This window comes from Otolemur garnettii, unplaced genomic scaffold, assembly GCF_000181295.1.
Source record: "Otolemur garnettii isolate 467f Iridium unplaced genomic scaffold, OtoGar3 scaffold00106, whole genome shotgun sequence".
Lineage (NCBI taxonomy): Eukaryota > Metazoa > Chordata > Mammalia > Primates > Galagidae > Otolemur > Otolemur garnettii.
Window position 1 is genome coordinate 1,134,032 of NW_003852501.1, and position 17,662 is coordinate 1,151,693.

Consider the following 17,662-nt stretch of genomic DNA (forward strand, 5'->3'; position numbering starts at 1 on the left):
TTGAAAAAGTAACCTTATCAAGAGAATAAGAAAATAAGCCACAGACTGGGAGAAAATATTCACGAAAGATACATTTGAGGGGCAGTGCCTGTGGTTCAAGGAGTAAGGGCGCTGGCCCCATATACTGGGGGTGGTGGGTTCAAGCCCAGCCCGGCCAAAAACTGCAAAAAAAAAAAAAAAAAAAAAAGATATATTTGATAAAGGACTGTTTGTTCAAAATGGAAAACTCTTAAAACTCAATAGAAACAATCAACTTGATTAAAAATGGGCTAAAGATCTGGACACCTCACCAAAGAGGGTACAGATGGCAAATAATCATATGAAAAGATGTTCCACATCTTAAGTCATCAATTAAAAGTGCACGTTAAAGCAACAATGGAATACCACTAAATAGCTGTTGGAATGGCCAAAATCTGGAACCCTGACTATACTGCTGTCAAGGATGTGGAGCAAACAGAACTTTCTGTCACTGACGGTGGGACTGCAAAATGAGACAGCCACTTGGAAGACAGTTTGGCAGTTACTTACAAAACTAAATATTCTCTTTACTATAGAGATCCTGTAGTAATACAGTGGATACAGTGATCACATTCCTTAGTATTTACCCAAAGGATTTGAAAACTTAATATCCACGCAAAAACCTGTATAACAGATGTTTTTAGCAGCTTTAGGTACAATTGCCAAAACTCGGAAGCAACCAAGATGTCCTTTAGCAGGTGCATGGACACACTGTGGTACACTTAATCAAGCCTGGAAGAAATTTAAATGCAGGTTATTAAATTAAAGAAGCCAATCTGAAAAGCCTATATACTATATGATTCCAACTATATGACATCTGGAAAAAGGTCAAACTATGGAGACCGTAACAAAGATACCTGGCTGCCAAGAGCTAGAGGGGAAGGAGGGAGGGATGGATAAGCAGAGCACAGAGGATTTTAGGGCAGTGATACCGTGTATGATTCTGTAAGATTCCACTTGTCTAAAGCTATAAAGTGTGCGGCACTGAGGGGGAACCCTCATGTGAACTGTGCACTGTGAGGATGACGACGTATCAGTGTAGGTTCATCAATTGTAAAAAATGCACCGCTCTGGTGGAGGGTGCTGATAGTAGGGGACGCTACGACCACGTAGGGGTGGGGAGCATGTGGGACAGCTCTGTTCTTTCCCCTCAGTTTTGCTGTGAACACCTAAAACTGCTCAAAAACATTAAATTTTCAAAACAAAAGTAACCTAACCGATAATGAACAGTCAAAGGCAGTAATATGAATAGTAATTAGGCTGTTTATAAGCCATTTATGATTTGAGGTGGGCTTTGCGATGAGAACTTATCTGAGTTTCTGCTTTAAAAAATAGGAGTTTGATACATCAAAGAGATGTATGTACATCTAAGAGACATGAGATTGATACGATTTTGCTTCTTAGGGATAAAAAACAACACGTGTTCTGTTATCTATAAATGAGCACTTTATTATCAAATAGTTCAGCATCAGAACAAGATTTCTAATTCCAAAAAGGTTTTCTTTACATAACATTATACATATTGTGAGAGACAGTTTGGAAGAATCTGACACTACATCCCGTTCCATTGGGTAACTTTTTTTGATCTAAGAAGTATAAATTTATCTCATTTTTGTTAATGTTGTCCATGAAATGTAGCATTAGTTCCTTTTCAGCCGTACTTCATAATTATACTAGCGCCAGGTTAAGAGAACCTGTTTTATAGTGACATGAAAGTCAACCACAAGAAAAACACATAATCATTTTTATTTATGGAGGCAAATCCCTCTTAACACAAAGGACCTTATATAATGATGTAAGGCAGATCAACCCGGAAATCTCATTCAATGACATTACTTCCTATTGAACAATCCCATGTGAGAAATGAATGCCTCAGAGTAAATAAATTAAAATTAGCCCTTGGGCCTTCGTCAATTTAATTGCCGAGGCCTTTCGTGAATTCTAATTAATGCTCTAAATTAGCCACTATTTCTCAGAACAGTGTACCAGAAGAATACGAACGTCATTAATTACACAAGCTGTTTTAAATGTATACTGTGCAAGTTATTCCTTCATCTGGTATTCCATGAATAAAGCTCTCAGGATATATTATAATAAATCAGTTGGGCGCTTACCATGTGCAAGGCACTGCGCTAGATGCTGCAATGTGGTAGGGACAGCATTCCTTGTCGAGCTGTCTATGCAATATCGGCCAGCTGAATAATGGAACATGTGGGCCAGAATAGCACATACTGAGACCAATGTACCCAAGGCATCCAACGTGAGTGACTCAAAAGAGGAAATCGTAAATATAATAAGATACTTTAGTTTTTTCCTAGACCTTAGTCACTTTTGATCAGCACATTTGATACTTTCTACGTCACTTCGGATTTAGGAAGATGAAGACACTGGCCATCACCCTTTTTCTGACAGATACAAGTACTCAGCCAAATTATAGCTCATCGCACATACTATTAATTACAGAGAAGTCATTCATCTCTAGCTTTTGTAGGGGAAATAGAAAGGCTCAAAAACTCCTTTCCCACAGGTAGGATCAATTTTTAAAGGCTCCAACTCTGCTTGCTTTGCTGATGAAGTTCTTCAAGAGATCATGGTCCATTTCTGCAAAGCCTGACGTCTGCGTCACGACGGTCAGATGATTTATGCAAAACCTGAAGCAGAATTCTTCTAAATCCTAGGAACAGCAACAAAAGTCATTTAACAAATTCATACTTCTGGAGGCAATGCAACATGTTAATAACATGAAAATTCCTCAAACAACTTAACAGGAATTGATAGCCAAAAGAAAATGTTGGGACAGCGATAAAGAATACTTATAAAGATTATAGAACTAATATGAATCCACACTGGTAAAACTTGAAATTATACAGTAAAATGTTCAAATTCCTCCACACCAACCAATGTAAGGAATCTCACCTTTTTTTTTCCCAGAGACAGGCCCCCAAGGGTGTGAATTCTTTCGCGACTTTTCACCTAGTGGCAGTACTTGTATTGTTCATTCCACCTTTGTATTTGTTAAAAAGCCCTACCCTCCTCTTTTATAGTTATACTGGATGCTTTAAATATTTCTACCTAAGAAAGGGTAAGCTATAAAAAATAATAATGCTAAGAACTGCTTCTCTTAAGTTATTAACAGGTCATTCTTTTTTTCCTTTGCAAGAAGACAAAGGATGGGCTGGATGGACTTCTTCACAGTACACAAACCAGTTATCTTCTGCCCCGGGCTAGAGTGCTTGGGCACAGCTCACAGCAACCTCAAACTCCTGGGCACAAGTGAGCCTCTTGCCTCAGCCTCTTGAGTAGCTGGGACCTACAGTAGCTGCCACCATGCCCAGCTAATTTTTAGTACAGAAAGGGTCTCACTCTTGCTCAGGCTGGTCTCAAACTCCTGAGCTCAAGCAATCCACCTGCCATGCCCTCCCACAGTGCTAGGATTACAGGCCTGAGCCACGGCACCCAGCCCACCTTCAGAAATCTTAATGGAAAAAATGCTCTGAAGAAATCATAACTGTGAAGGCTCTGGCAAAAGAAACTCGGGCAGACTGGTGTTTTCTGGTTTACTGTGGTGTACTCTGGGCCAAAGAATAACCCAGTAGTAATTCCCTTCACTAGAACTATAAACTTGAGAATCAGAATGAAGGTGACCAGATGCTTTTTTTGCCCCAGGGAAAGGTGATGCAAACCTGCTCAGACCTTGGACAGGCCTAGACCCCAGGGCCTACCAGCCACCCAGGACCAGTCACTGCCAGGGAGAGGTCAATTTTTAAAGTTTCATCTCTGTCACTAAAAGTAATTTATAAAAACATAAAGCCCCAGAGAATTTCCAAGTAATTACATATGCACATTGTACATTATTTTCTTCTTTAGACATATAAATTAAAACAAATGGCTAAAAATGAAAAAATATACTGAAAAATTAGCAATACTGATAGCTATGGCAGTGCATATGCAAACCTCTAGTACTTTTCCTTTTAAGAAAAGAAACCTGGAAAACGTGTTTATCTCACCCCTGAACACAGCTGGGCAGGCTGCTAAGGTCACAGCAGCCATCTGACACACCTCAGTCCCAGGTAAGTCTCAGTGATGAAGACAAGATTTCACACGCCTATCCGTAACGTGGCATGTCCATACACGTACATGAACCTGTGCTTCGTTAATATATGCTGAACATCGCAGGATCCATGTACGATTAAGTGCTCTTGCTTAGACTTTTAGAAATGACATTTTTGCCCACAGCACATGAAAGCGAAACAAGACAGTGATACATTTCTTTGGCTGAATTCTGCAAACAGGAATGAAAAATTTCCTACCTCCACCACACATGCTAACGTGCGTCTGAAGTCCTACAGATGTGAACGGCATCAGGGAGTCTGCTAATGAACAGGAGAACAAAAGGACCCCTGGGTCCCCCTGGGGTCTGCCTTCCTTTCCTATTTCACTGAGCAGAACCTGCACATGCGCTTCCCACCGCATCTCCTGGCCTACTGCACAGGGGCCTGTAGACTCCCTCTTCTCTGGACAAGCAGTCTGTGACTCTATGTAAGGCAGGTGCCCTCTCTGTCGCTAGATCCTGTTGCTCCTCCTGCTCAGGACCCCACTCTAGGAACTGTGCCTGCATCACTGCCTTCCTCTCCTTCACCAGATCATTTGTATCACTAGACAAACATACTTCAATTTCTTTCACCTTAAAAAAGCAAAATATGTGCTTTACCTCAATGCCCCTTCAATCTCTCCTTCTGCCTTTACAGTAAAGTATGAGAAGATGTTGTCTCTGTTCCTCATCTTCAATTACCCTACTGAAACTGCCGGCCAGGGTCACCCATGGCGCTCTCATGGCCAGACCCAGAGGCAGTCCCCAGGGCTCCCCTGGCCCGCTCAGCAGTATGTGCTGGGGTCCAGGACTTCTTCCTTCCTGAAATGCTTTCTTTCCTAGCTCCCAGGACAGTTTTCTGGCCTTCTCTTCCTTCACTGTTTTTAGTCTCCTTTGCTATTTCCTTATCACCTCAGTCTCTGACCACGGAGTGCCCAGAACTTAATCCTCAAATCCGTGTGCTGCATGTCTTAGTCTCCAGGCTTTAACTATGGTTAAGTTTCCTCCTAAACTCTGAACTTGCTTTTGAAATTTGCTTGTTACACATTTTCATTTGGACATTTAATACACACCACATACTTAACATAATCAAAAACAAATGTTTTATATTTCCCCCCACTCTCTTCCCACTCTTCTCTATCTCAATAAATGCCAACTTTTTTTTTTCCTGAGACAGTCTCACTTTGTTGCCCTGGTAGAGTGCCTCCATGGCGTCACAGCTCTCAGCAACCTCAAATTCTTGGGCTCAAGAGATTATCTTGCTTTTGCCTTTCCAGTAGCTGGAACTACAGGCACCAACAACCATGCCTGGCTATTTTTAAAGACTGGGTCTTGCTCTTGCTCAGGCTGCTGTCAAACTCTTGAGCTCAAGCAATCCACCCGCCTCGGCCTCCCAGAGTGCTAGGATTACAGGGTGAGCCCCGTGCCCAGCATTTAAATACCAATTTCATCCTTTCAGTTGCAGATACCCAAAACCTTAGAGTCATTTTTTTCTTCCCCTTCTCCCCACGTCTGATCCATTGGCAAATCCTATTGGCTCAACTTTCAAAATACAGTGGAATCTCTGTAAGTTGAGCACTCAAGGGACTGTAAAAAACTGGTCAACATACAGAGGTAGTCAACGTAAGGAATTAGGCCTCCTGTACTGATACAGACATGTGGTGCAGGTCAGGTCTATGAAAATTAGGTCAACTTAAGGAGGTTGTCAATGTAGGGAGATTGTCAACTATGAAGGTTCTACTATATATTCAAAATCCAACCACAACTAATAGCTTGGACCAACCCCCCATCATCACTTACTGGACTGCACTACCTCCTAACCAAAGGTCATCTGTGCCCCACACCTTATTCTCAACACAGCAGCCAGTGATGACCTTCACTGCCAGTCAGTCCTGTGTGCGTCCCTCCCCTGGCCTCATCCACCTTAGAGCTGGGATTTCTGAAGACTGCCCTGTCTGCCTCCCCACACCGTCTCCCTGCCTTCATCTGCTCCTCCTCCTCTCATTCTGCTCCACCCAACTCCTGTCCTGCTGTCCCTCCAACACGCCGCCCACACCTCCTTGAGTCTTTGCTCAAGTCAGCTCCCAGTGACACTTTCCTTCCCCAACACCCTATCTCAAATTCCAACTTTAATCTCAGCTTGGCACTCCCTCTCTCTCCTCCCTAGCTTATTGTTTTTCCATATTACTCATCATTATATAGTATATTCATTTATTTGCTACCCAACTCCCCTCACCAGAAAGTTCCACAAGGGCAGAGACTGCTCTGTTTTCTTCACTTGCAATAGCCCCAGTGTCCAGAACAGTGCAGGTACAAAAGAGGCACTCGGTGAATATTCTCTAAATCAGTAACAAAACAATTCTGATTTAAAAGTACAGGGGACAGTAGAGATTTGTGGTTAAACAGGTGGCTGTGAAATTTGCCCCGTCTTGGACTGCATTCCAGTTGTGCATTTACTAGCGTACTGAGATTACTCCATCTCTCTGAGCTTCGGTTTCCTCATTTGTAAACTGGGATTAATGAGAATAATAAAGCCTGTGTATCCTAAGATTGTTTTCAGAAGTAAGTGGGACATGACCCGTACTTAGAATAATCTCTATTTCATATTAATTATGCCCTCAAGGGCCAGTCTTGCATAAGGTTCTTTCTTTGCTGAAAGAATTCACTTCTTATTTGAAGATTTGAGTCAGCCAAATCCAACATGCTGTTTTTTATTTATAAAAGCTTTTATTTTATATTAAGTATAAATATAGTCTATTTTACTTGTACACTATTTTATTAATTAAGGGTATAACAAATAGCTAGACAGGCCGTAGTGAAAACAGTGTGTCTTCATAGGCAAGTTGAACAGTCATTAAACAAATACTAAGTATCCACTACGTGTGAGACACGATCCACAGCATGACATGGTTGTGAGCAGAACAAAACCTCTGCTATCCCTCAAGGAGCTTACTCTCCAGAAAACAGAGCTGGACAGTAGCCACACAAATTCATGTAAATAGAGAATAGGAAAAAGTCTTGGCACTCAAGCTCCATTCAGATGCCAACACCAGGTGCCATCATCTGGACCTCTGAGCTCCCCCTCTGGAGTCCAGAATCATCACCGTGATGCTCAAGAACAAACTCCAGGACAGAGCAGGGATTTTGTTTGACCCTGAAGCATTTTGCAAATGCCCAATATAGTATTACCTTGACATAATATATACATCCGCTGTGCTTTGCAACATCAAGGTGCTAATGTTCTAGTTGATGAGTTACTTCCTCCCACAAAATGCATGTATTTTCCAAATTTTTAAAAAATAAGCATATTATTATTTGCATAAGCAGAAAAAGAGTTATAACCTTTTCCCACTAAAATTACACTGTTTTTTTGACGAAAGGAGAGGATATCCTTACACCAAGAGGAAATCAACTCCAAAAAGTGATGGTCTGTTTCCTAAAGATTTACTTCTAAGAGGGGTTTTCTTTCCTTTCTTTCTTATCATAACAATGCATGGTCACTGTAAAAAGTTTAGAAGAAAACAAGCACAGAGAAGGAAATAAAAAAGCATCCACAACCCCAGCATCCAATGATAACCACTGGCTACAGCCTTCCGCCTGCTTTTCTTTGTGGATCACGAATTTCAGTCTTATTCAGCTGTGTATTCTTTTTTAAAAAAATTAGAACAGGATCATAGTTCCTCACTCAGTGGCATACCTCAAACAGCTACATAACTTTACGGTACTAACATTTCGTAAACGACCCTCTACTATTCATGCTGAACTTTTCCTAATTTTTCAAAGTTACAAATTGCTGCAGTAAATATCTCTGAAGCTAAATCTTCTCCAGAACCATGAGTAGCTGAGATAAATTCATCAAAATGAATTCCTTAAAGAATTACAACTTTAAAGCTTTTGCTATAGATGATACCAAATTGTAGCCGGAATGTCCCTGACTGCACCCTCATCAGCAGTTTAGGAGAACACCATTATTCTGAACCTGCACTATTTTTAAAAGTATATTTGTCAGTTTGACAGGTGGGAAAATCATACCTTGCTTTCATTTCTATTTCTCGGTTATGTTTTTCATCTCTTCACAGAGCCTCGTGTTCCTTGGTCCATTTCTTTCAAACACACTGCTCGTATTTTCTTTTTGTTTTTTACTATGCTAAACGTGCTTCGTTATACATAGCAAATATTTCCCAGCGTATCATTACTTTCTCATTTTCTTTGTAGTGTTTTGGGGGGTATAAAAGTGTTTTAGCTTTTGAAAACAGATCTATTGATCCTTTCCTTCATGGGTTCTGCTTTTGATGTCCACCGCAACATGACATAAATATTTACTTAGACTTCATTTAGTGCTTTTGTTACTTTTTTAACACTAAATCTTTAAGCTACCTAGAGTTTATTTTATTTATCTATTTATTTATTTTTATTTTATTGTTTGAGACAGAGTCTCATTCTGTTGCCCTGGGTAGAGTGCCGTGGCATCATAGCTCACAGCAACTTCAGACTCCTGGGTTCAAGCGATCCTCTTGCCTCAGCCCCCAGACTAGCTGGGGCTACATGTGCCCATCACAACACCCAGGTAGTTTTTCTGTTTTTAGAAGAGATGGGGTCTCACTCTTGCTCAGGCTGGTCAAACTCCTGAACTCAAAGGATCCTCCCGCCTCAGCCTCCAGAGAGCTGGAATTACAGGCATGAGCCCCTGGGCTGTCTCCCCAGAGTTATTACATAGTTTTAAGTATATGCAGGTGCCTAACTTCATTTTTTCCAGAAGGTCAGCCAGCTGCAGAGGAGCTTTTCTTACCTGGGCGTCGTGTTTCACGGCGGCCGAGAGCAGAGCGATCGCGTTCTCCTCACAGATCCCTTGCTTGATGGTTTGCTGGCAGAGCTTTTTCAAACGATTTTCTCTATAAAATGTAGCCAAGTCCAGCAATCCTGGTGGGGAGAGGTGTTTATTAGGGGAGTGATTGCTAGCATCTAGATTTAAATGCACTCATTCAGAGATGATTTGGAATACAGCCCTCAGTAAAGACTGTGCCGCTGAAGACTCCATGCTGACTCACGTTTTCACATGTGGCTGTACCCGAGAAGGTAGCCACACGGAGCAAATACACAAACACCATTAGCTGCTGAAAAATAGAAGCACGGAGAGAATGCTTTAATATTTTCTCCCAGAAAACAAAGGAGTGTGCTTCTTTAATTTGTCCCTCCTGCTCCAATCTTGGTATCTTTCTCCTGGGTTGTTCTCGTAACATACACACACGCTGGAATAGTCCCCATCCTGGAAAGAAACCCTTTCCCAGACACGCATCTGCCTCTCATTTCTCTGCAACACTCTAGAGCAAAACAGAGCACTGTCTGTACCTGCTGTCTGCCTTTCTTCTTCTTCTTTGCTTTTTGTGGAGACAAAGTCTGACTCTGTAGTGAGTACCCAGGTCTAGTACAGTGACGTCAGGCTGGCTCACAGCAACCTCAAACTCCCGGGCTCAAGCGATCCTCCTGCCTCAGCCTCCTGAGTAGCTTGGACTGCAGGCACCCACTGCTACACCCAGCTAATTTTTTCTATTTTTGGTGGAAATGGGGTCTTGCTATTGCCCAGGCTGGTCTCAAACTCCTGAGCTCAAACAATCCCTCTGCCTCGGCCAACCAAAATGTTAGTATTACAGGCACCAGCCATCCATGGCCAGCCTTTCTCAATTTTCCTACCTCCCGTCCTGACCTCCACCCAGTCCAGGCAGAACCCCATCCCCATCACTCAATGATGGTCACACCTGTGGTTGTCACAAAATGACAAATCCAAGTGCCAAATCCACAGTGCCAAATCCAAGGTTCACTCCCTGGTTTCCTCTTACTTGACATTTACGCAGAATGTGATGGGTAGATGATGTTCTCCCTGGAACATTTTCATTAACTGCTTACGGTCGTCTTCTCCTCAGTTCTCTCGGGCAGAATATTCCCCTCAGACGCTGACTTCACTGACTTCCCTAAGTGCTCTCCAGCCCCAGGGTTTTAAACACCAAATATCTATTCTGATGTTCCCCTTACAGCACCTTCATCCACTTTAAAGTTATTCATGTAGACAAGGACATACATGTGTAAACCAATTTAATTCTCCCTGAGGGACCATGGGAAGCACTCTAACCAGGAGTGGTAATCAGCATTTGGAAGGTCCTATTTGTTTTCAGACACTGCTGTTGAACTCCTCCTTACAGACTGGTTGATTAGCATAAAGAATGTCAGGATTAGTTTGTGTTGGTGAAGTGAGTAGTGTTGAGGATGTGTGGCCTGGCTAGAAATACCATGGACCTCTGCTCTTGCATGAATGGGGTTTCAGCATTGAGAGCTCAGGTCCTACACCCTTGGCAGCAGCACGCAGTTCCCGAATGCTGATCAATAGGTTAGTTGAATTCCTGCTATTTAAACTATTGTAGCATGCACCCCAAGCTAAGCTTTTATGCAAGGTACTTACAACAGAATGCCTGAAGGACAAAGAGCTGGAATTTCATTCATCTTATATTAATTATTAATGTGTCTGCTAATCAATTTTGTACATGTAGCAGAATTTGACTGGAAACTTGCTTTCATTACAATATAACAAGGAAGAAAGCCCTATGGCCTATTGAAGAATACTGATAGCTGTAACCTTGAGAGTTGTGAATAGCTTCAATTGTTCTCTGCAGCCTCCAAAGCTACAGAGCTTCAGACTGCTGTAAGTCGCGCTGCCCTAAGAGAGGACCCTGCCCTGAGCCACTTCCTCCAGGCACACCCTCACCACAGGGCCGCCAAGGAGCCACCTGTCTCTTTCTAATCTAGACCACTCTTTGTGTACCTGAGAGCCTGGGAGTCCCTGCTTAATTGGCCCTGAGGGCACGTGTTTCTTCCCTCTAACAGACCCACACCACCAATGTGCAGACCCATGGCCCCAAGGGGTGTCCTGGGTTGGAGGTGGATGGCGTTTAGACATGCAGGCTGGAGAGCCCACATACTCCTTGCAATGCAAGATGTAGCCACAAGCTAGAGACCAGTGGTCTATCCTGCCTGTGCCACAGGGTTCTAGCACAAAACTCCAAGGAGTCTTGTAACTAAATTCCAACTAAGACGCAAACCTGGCCTTTCAGGCTGGAAGTACATTTTTCAAGATTGGAGGACTGATACTTTACCTGAAGTTTATTAGCTTGACATACAACTTAAAATTTTTAGGCATATGTACAAAGGATTCCATTTGAACTCTTGCCCAGCCCCTTGCAAAAGTTAGGAGAGGGCCTAATGTAAAAACTCCTGCTGGATATCTAATTGGCAAATCAAACTCCTTTCATTTTTCAAAGCTAAGAGCAAACCCTATTGCTTTCCACTTTCCCCACCTTGGTGCATGGTGCTTTCCTGAATGCTTCTACTCAGGCCAAACACTGCAGGGCAGCAGCCTTCTCTCACTCCTCACCCCTCCCCCCAATCCTTCAACAAATCACATCAGTTCCACCTTTAAAATATATCAAAAACTTGATCTCTTCAACACCCCCACTGCTATGCCACCCCCAACACAGATTACCATCATCTTCCATCTGAACCATTACAATTAACCACCTTTTTTTAAAAAAAAATCACATAACTCTTATGGCAGAAGCTGCCTTCCCACCCCAAACACACACACACAAGCACAGACTCATTCTTCCTTTATCCCCAAACCATAGAATCTTTAGTGCAGCCATGGCCATCTGGAAGTACCCACTTTCCTCAGCCTCCTGTACATTTGGGCACAACTTTGATCAACTCAGTCTACATTTGGAAATTAGGGAACTCGTGGGACACGCCCTTTAGCGACACTGGGGTTTGCTGTATGCCCATCTCCACCACCTCCGCCATGCTGCTGCCTGTAACACTCCACAGTGGTGAGAGTTTAACACTTCATCTCTCCCTTATCTACCCACTTGACCTTTGTATAAAGTAGTAACAAAGGAACAGAGTTTGGCTTGAACCCACACACAAATAGCTAGTTCTATGATTATTTTCACAGCAACTTTCTTTCAGGTTCTCCAGAAACCACCTTCCCACGTACTCCACATTTGCCAGGTTCTCGGGAAATTCCTTGGCAATTACCTACGGCCTCCTCAGGAGAAAGGCTGATGCTGTCTGTGTACAGGTATTCCAGAAAGGCTCGGTAAACAGGATATGAAAATTCACTCACTTCTACAATATCATCCTGGTTCTCTTCCAGCGAAGAACGAAAATGTTCGCATCTGAGGGAAGGAAGGAAGCATGTCAGGCCCTAGCTTCTGGGTGGCAGCAGATGGCTGCCCCGAGGAGCACAGCCTTCCTCGAAGACGCGCACCTGTCTGGCTTCCTCAGCTCCTTGTTTCCTTTGCTGACCTGGAGTTTTCACACAGTCATTTATCAAGAAGGCTATACCTGCCAGCCTGCTGATGTGGGGGCCCGCGCAGCTGCCTCTACGCCGCCCTGATGCACAGAATGCTGGGCCCCAGACGTCTCTCTCACACCACACCCACTAATCAGCATGTAGAAAAATCAGTGGGTTAATTTTTATCAAATTAGGGTAAATTTGTTTCTTCACTCTGTTGTGGGTTGAACTGTGTCCTCTAAAAATTCATAGAGGAGTTGAACTTCTAACCAACAGCACCTTAGAATATGACCTTACTGGGAGAGGGGGTCTTTAAAATGAGTTCATCAGGGTGAGCCCTAATCCAATACACCTGGTGTCCTGAGACATAAAAAGGGGAAATTTGGGCCCAGACACACACACAGGGAAAAGCCCATACGAGGATTTAGTTACCCTGCCACACACCAGAGTTCTAAAGAGTCTCACCAAACCACCATCTAAGACAGGCCTGGAACAGATTCTCCCACACAGCCTTCAGAAGAAACTCACCCTGGGGCAGCACCTGTGGCTCAGTGGGTGGGGTGCCAGCCCCATATACAGAGGGTGGCGGGTTCAAACACAGCCCCAGCCAAACTGCAACAAAAAAATAGCCGGGTATTGTGGTGGGCGCCTGTAGTCCCAGCTACTCTGGAGGCTGAGGCAAGAGAATCACCTAAGCCCAAGAGTTGGAGGTTACTGTGAGCTGTGATGCCACAGCGCTCTACCGAGGGCAACAAAGTGAGACTCCATCTCTATAAAAAAAAAAAAAAGAAAGAAAGTACCCATCCTGATGACACCTTGCTCTTAGACTCTTAGACTTCTGGGCTCCAGAACTGAGTGAGTGTTTAGACCACTATGCTGTGGCACTTAGTTATAACAAACTAACCCATCCCCTTCTCCACAAAGGTTTCTGTACTACAGTGAGAGTGAGCACACCGTGCACAGGGTGACCTTCCCAAAGGGGAGCTTGAGTCTCAAGTGCTGCATGGAGTTTGTGATTCATTAAAATAGGATTCAAGCATGTCATACAATAACATAAGGAATTACAAAATCATTTGCTGAGAGAAAGAAGCCAGGCACAAAAGGATGCAACCTGTACCATTCCATGTATGTAAACATCTAGAAAATGCTAACTAATCCACAGTGACAGAAAGATCTGCGCTGCCCGCGGATGGGCGGGAGGGGCCATTGGTGGGGGGTGGTGAGGGAATGTCCTGCACCCAGGTGTGGGGCGGAGGTTCCACAGCTTGTTCACAAGTCAGGGCTCCTCAGCTGCGCACTTGGGAGGGATGCAGCTCACTGATTTTTTGAATCTTTGTGTTCGCTTCTTCCCAGACCTTCTTGGCCTGGAGAAGTCTGGATCCTCTCTTTTCTCAGGCATCTACATGTCCAGCACCCCACCAGAGATGAAGAAGCGTGGTCACTGCGAGGCAAGCTCAGTTCCCAGGCAGGGAAGGTGACTGATGTCCAGGGACCCAATATGGTGTTCTGAGCACAGAAGGAACACACTTACCCAGCACGAGCTGGCGGCTCTGATGCCAAGGAGGATGAGAGACTGTCTGCGAGCCTCTCTGGAATGCCCACAGCGCTGACTTCCCCACACTTGTCACACACGGCCCGTGTTATTTCTTGTTTGACGTACTGGGTGTTTCCCTGGCTGCACCGTATGCTCGTAAGGGCAAAAATAGCCTTCCTTTGTTTTCCTTATCCCTGAAGTGCCTGACATAGTTCCCTGCACACTTAGAATATAATGATTGGAAAAAAAAGATTTACCTCAATTCTCAAAATAAATGATTCCTTACCTGATTTTGAGAAGGACTTTATGTGCATAAATATAGTTTCCATCAACCAGAAATGTCAGGTCTGCAGTGTCCGGGTTGTCAAATTCCCTCTTCAGTGACTCAGCCACAGTGAGGTGGTCATCGGGTTCTACGGGGGCAACACAGAGGCTTCTAGAGTAAACTACAGACACAGTGAAAATGCAGGCCACGCCACAGCCTTGCTCTGCTGACACTCGGGGACAATACTAATTCCCCAAGTTAATGCACTAAGTAAGGGATGCTTCTGTCCCTAAAGATTTGAATCTCTGTAATCATTAGAGATAAGAACCTCACACACACACACGTCTGCTCAGAAATCTGGCAAACCAAAAATAAAAAATCCCAAACCACCTCACTAATTTTCAGTGAAATTTGAGTGTTTGCATAAATGTACTAGCTAAAAATAAAAGATATAGTTTCCCAGTAAAGTTAAAAATCCATTAAATACATTGCTTTAAATTTAGTATTGGTGTTGGTCTCTAACGGTTTTAAAAAAGATTAATCCAATTAGTTCTCTTTCTTAGGAGCCCATTAGAGTGAAAGAAATGATGATATTTTACCTAATAAAGTCCCACTATCCAGATAAAAGCCCTGAGTTCCCTGCCTTGTCTTCAGACCCTCCCCTCCGAAAGGACCTTTCCCCCAGAGGACCAGCTCACCCACGGAGAGGAGGCGCCACGTGACCGCAGGAGTGGCAAAGCAGGCGAACACATCATCGGTGCAGGAGAAGTGGGTGAGGTAAGGGAGGACCACCGACTGGCCCCGGCACTGGCCCCACATGTACACGTGCCCACCCTGGGTCTTGGCGGCAGATGTGTGGGCAGAGTGACAGGCTGCGATCTCTATAACCCTAAATTCACAAACACGCCACATCAACACGGTGAACAGAAGAAGAAACAAGTTGCTTTCTCCCTCCCCCAGGTTTAACTGACTTGGGGCATTATGAACTTAATTGACAGAAGGGGGCAGGCCGGAGAAAAGAAAACAATCGCCTAACCAGACTTACAGACCTCATCTCATCAATTGGCAGGCCCCAAACAAATTCACACTCACAGCTCATGATGAGCTCTCCGTTAGCCCCGCTAGCCAATAGGCCTAGAAAAATATGCACCATCCTGTTTGGAAATTCAAGTGCAATCTAAGAGAGCAGAGGACTCTCCCTCCAAAAGGAAGTTAATTACTTTCTTGAAACATTACTTACTAAAGAAAATAATAAAGATTTGGGCCATCTGGACCTAGAGTCAATAAATAAATTTTCAACAAAACTTCCCCAATTTCAGCATGCTTGGATCATCTGCTCATACTGTGGCTCTCCCCCCGCCCCAGGGGGCCATATCATCTGGAGCTCACGGGAGTGGTTTTCTAGATTGCTATATGATAGACCCTCTGGAGTTAAGTTCATGATTGATGGGAGGTAGTTCTCAGAATATTTCTTAATGGAGAGCATCATTTTGTTGATCTGGAAAGAATTACTCTTCTATAAGGTTTGAAGATAAATTCTTTTACCCCCAGGGAGGGCCCCTTCTTGATTTTGCTGCCACAGGCAGTGATGGCCGCATCCTCAGAAACTCAGGCTCAGAACTTCAGTCATCTTTGACTTCTCCCTCCTACTACTTTCTTCAGAACATCCAGTTAACAAGTAACACAGATTCCTTCTTTGTAACGTGCCCCCTCAGCCACCACCTCAGGTCAGGCACACCCCATGTCTGGATCCTATAGCAGCCGAGTCTCCTGTGCCTCTGACTCTCTCCTCTGCCCCACATCACACAATACGGGCAGGTTTAAAAACTCCTGAAACACCGTTCTCATCGATACTTTCAACCCTGCATTGACTTCCTACAAGTCCAGGCATAAGACATCAAGGCCTTCCGTGATCTATGCAGCCTTTTTTGTCCACACACCTTCCAACAAATAAGACGTACTTACTGCCTCCAATGTCTTTATTTTATTCACAGTTAAGGACTTGTTCAGGAATGTTTTCTCTTTCTCATTGCATTAGGAAGCCTACCCATCTTTGGAGGCCCAGTTCAAACACTTCTGACCTTAAGCGGTCTCCTGCTCGCCTGAGTTCTTGTGACACTTCCCACCGGCCTTTCCTGTGTATAAGTTTCATCAAGACTACAAGTTCCTGACAAAAGGACTGGCTTATTTCTCCCTCTCTCTAAGTGCATAACACCGTGTCTTACTAAATATAATTTGTAGGTCATTTTACCAACTAAATGGGGAAGTCTCAGCCACACAGAGCAACTGAGGGCTGTGTAAGACCCCACTGACATACCCCAGTGGAGAGCCCGGGTTTTGGAGTCAAACAGGCCCAGCTTTGAGTCTGAGCTCTACTACCAGGCTGTGTGACTATGGGAATGCTGCTAAGCCTCTGGGAGCCTCCATTTCATCACGTTGCAGGGCTGGTGTCAGAATTAACCAATAAAATATTAAGTGCCAAGCACAATGTCTGTGTACAAAGGTAGCACAACAACAGAGGCTTCTTAACGCTCCTGCTACCTCTCTGCATTTTAAGCAACCGGGCCTCCCTTGGGTAGAGACTAAGTATATCTAACGATCAATTCAGATTAGTGGTAGACTCTTCTTCCCTAGAAGAGCCTTTCCTGACATTTGCAGGGTTAGGTCCATCCACTGGCTCCAACCTCTCATCCAGCGCTGTGCAAAAAAACCTTGCCAGATGGGGACAGTGGCCAGTACTATTTGGCTTCTCCATAAGCACCTGCTTTTCCACAAATAAAGAAAATAAGAGAAGGAAGTAGAATATGTGCATTTATTCAGAGAGAAATGCATCTCCTATTACCGTTTATTTCACTGTCAAGCATCGCATGTCACCCTCATATGTGAGGGTGCGAACACAGCCTGCATAGGCGGCCTGGGGCAGTGGACAGACAGGATGTGGGCTCTCAGCAGACAGGAGTTTGTAGAAGCCACTTACTTAAATTCTTATAATCAGCTTTGTCACCTTTTTAAAGGAAGAGGTAGGGTACAGGATACAAAGCAGCCATCGTGTCACAGCCCCACGGTTTAGGGTAAATGAGATAAGGCACCCGGCAGAGCTGGGCATTCACAAGTGGCTTCTGTGACTGAAAAGTGTCCAGCAGTTGCTGTAGGACCTATGGGGCCTGCTCTGAGGAGTCACGATCAGGCTGAGAAACTGCAAAGAGCTCCCACATAACATCACAGTGTGGGCTGGCACATCCTCAGGGAGGATTTAAAGTAAAAGGGAGCTTACCAGGACATGGGGCTTTGGATTTGTTACAAATACAGTCAGAGTCCATGAGGTGGAGAGAAAAGCATGACCAGACGTGCAGGCAGAGGGTGGGACAGCAAGGCTGCCGAGAGCATGACAGTAAGAGGCCCAGCAGGGGGAAGTGT

At 44.1% G+C, this 17,662-nt stretch overlaps 1 protein-coding gene across 4 annotated transcripts in view; it reads right to left on the reverse strand.

Annotated features, from left to right (window-relative positions):
- Positions 1–1,441: 1,441 nt before the first annotated feature.
- Positions 1,442–17,662, reverse strand: part of RCBTB2 (RCC1 and BTB domain containing protein 2) — a 46,339-nt gene continuing 30,118 nt past the window's right edge. For 3 of the 4 annotated variants that reach the window (XM_023517238.1, XM_023517237.1, XM_012809506.2), the window contains 5 exons: positions 14,944–15,134; positions 14,267–14,393; positions 12,188–12,327; positions 8,898–9,028; positions 1,480–2,692 (listed from right to left, as the gene is read on the reverse strand). In XM_023517238.1, coding sequence (XP_023373006.1) covers positions 2,552–2,692; positions 8,898–9,028; positions 12,188–12,327; positions 14,267–14,393; positions 14,944–15,134 — 730 coding nt within the window. In that variant the 3' untranslated portion in view covers positions 1,480–2,551. Of the gene's footprint in view, positions 2,693–8,897; positions 9,029–12,187; positions 12,328–14,266; positions 14,394–14,943; positions 15,135–17,662 lie in introns of all 4 variants that reach the window. The other variant, XM_003796683.3, reaches the window with a different exon arrangement.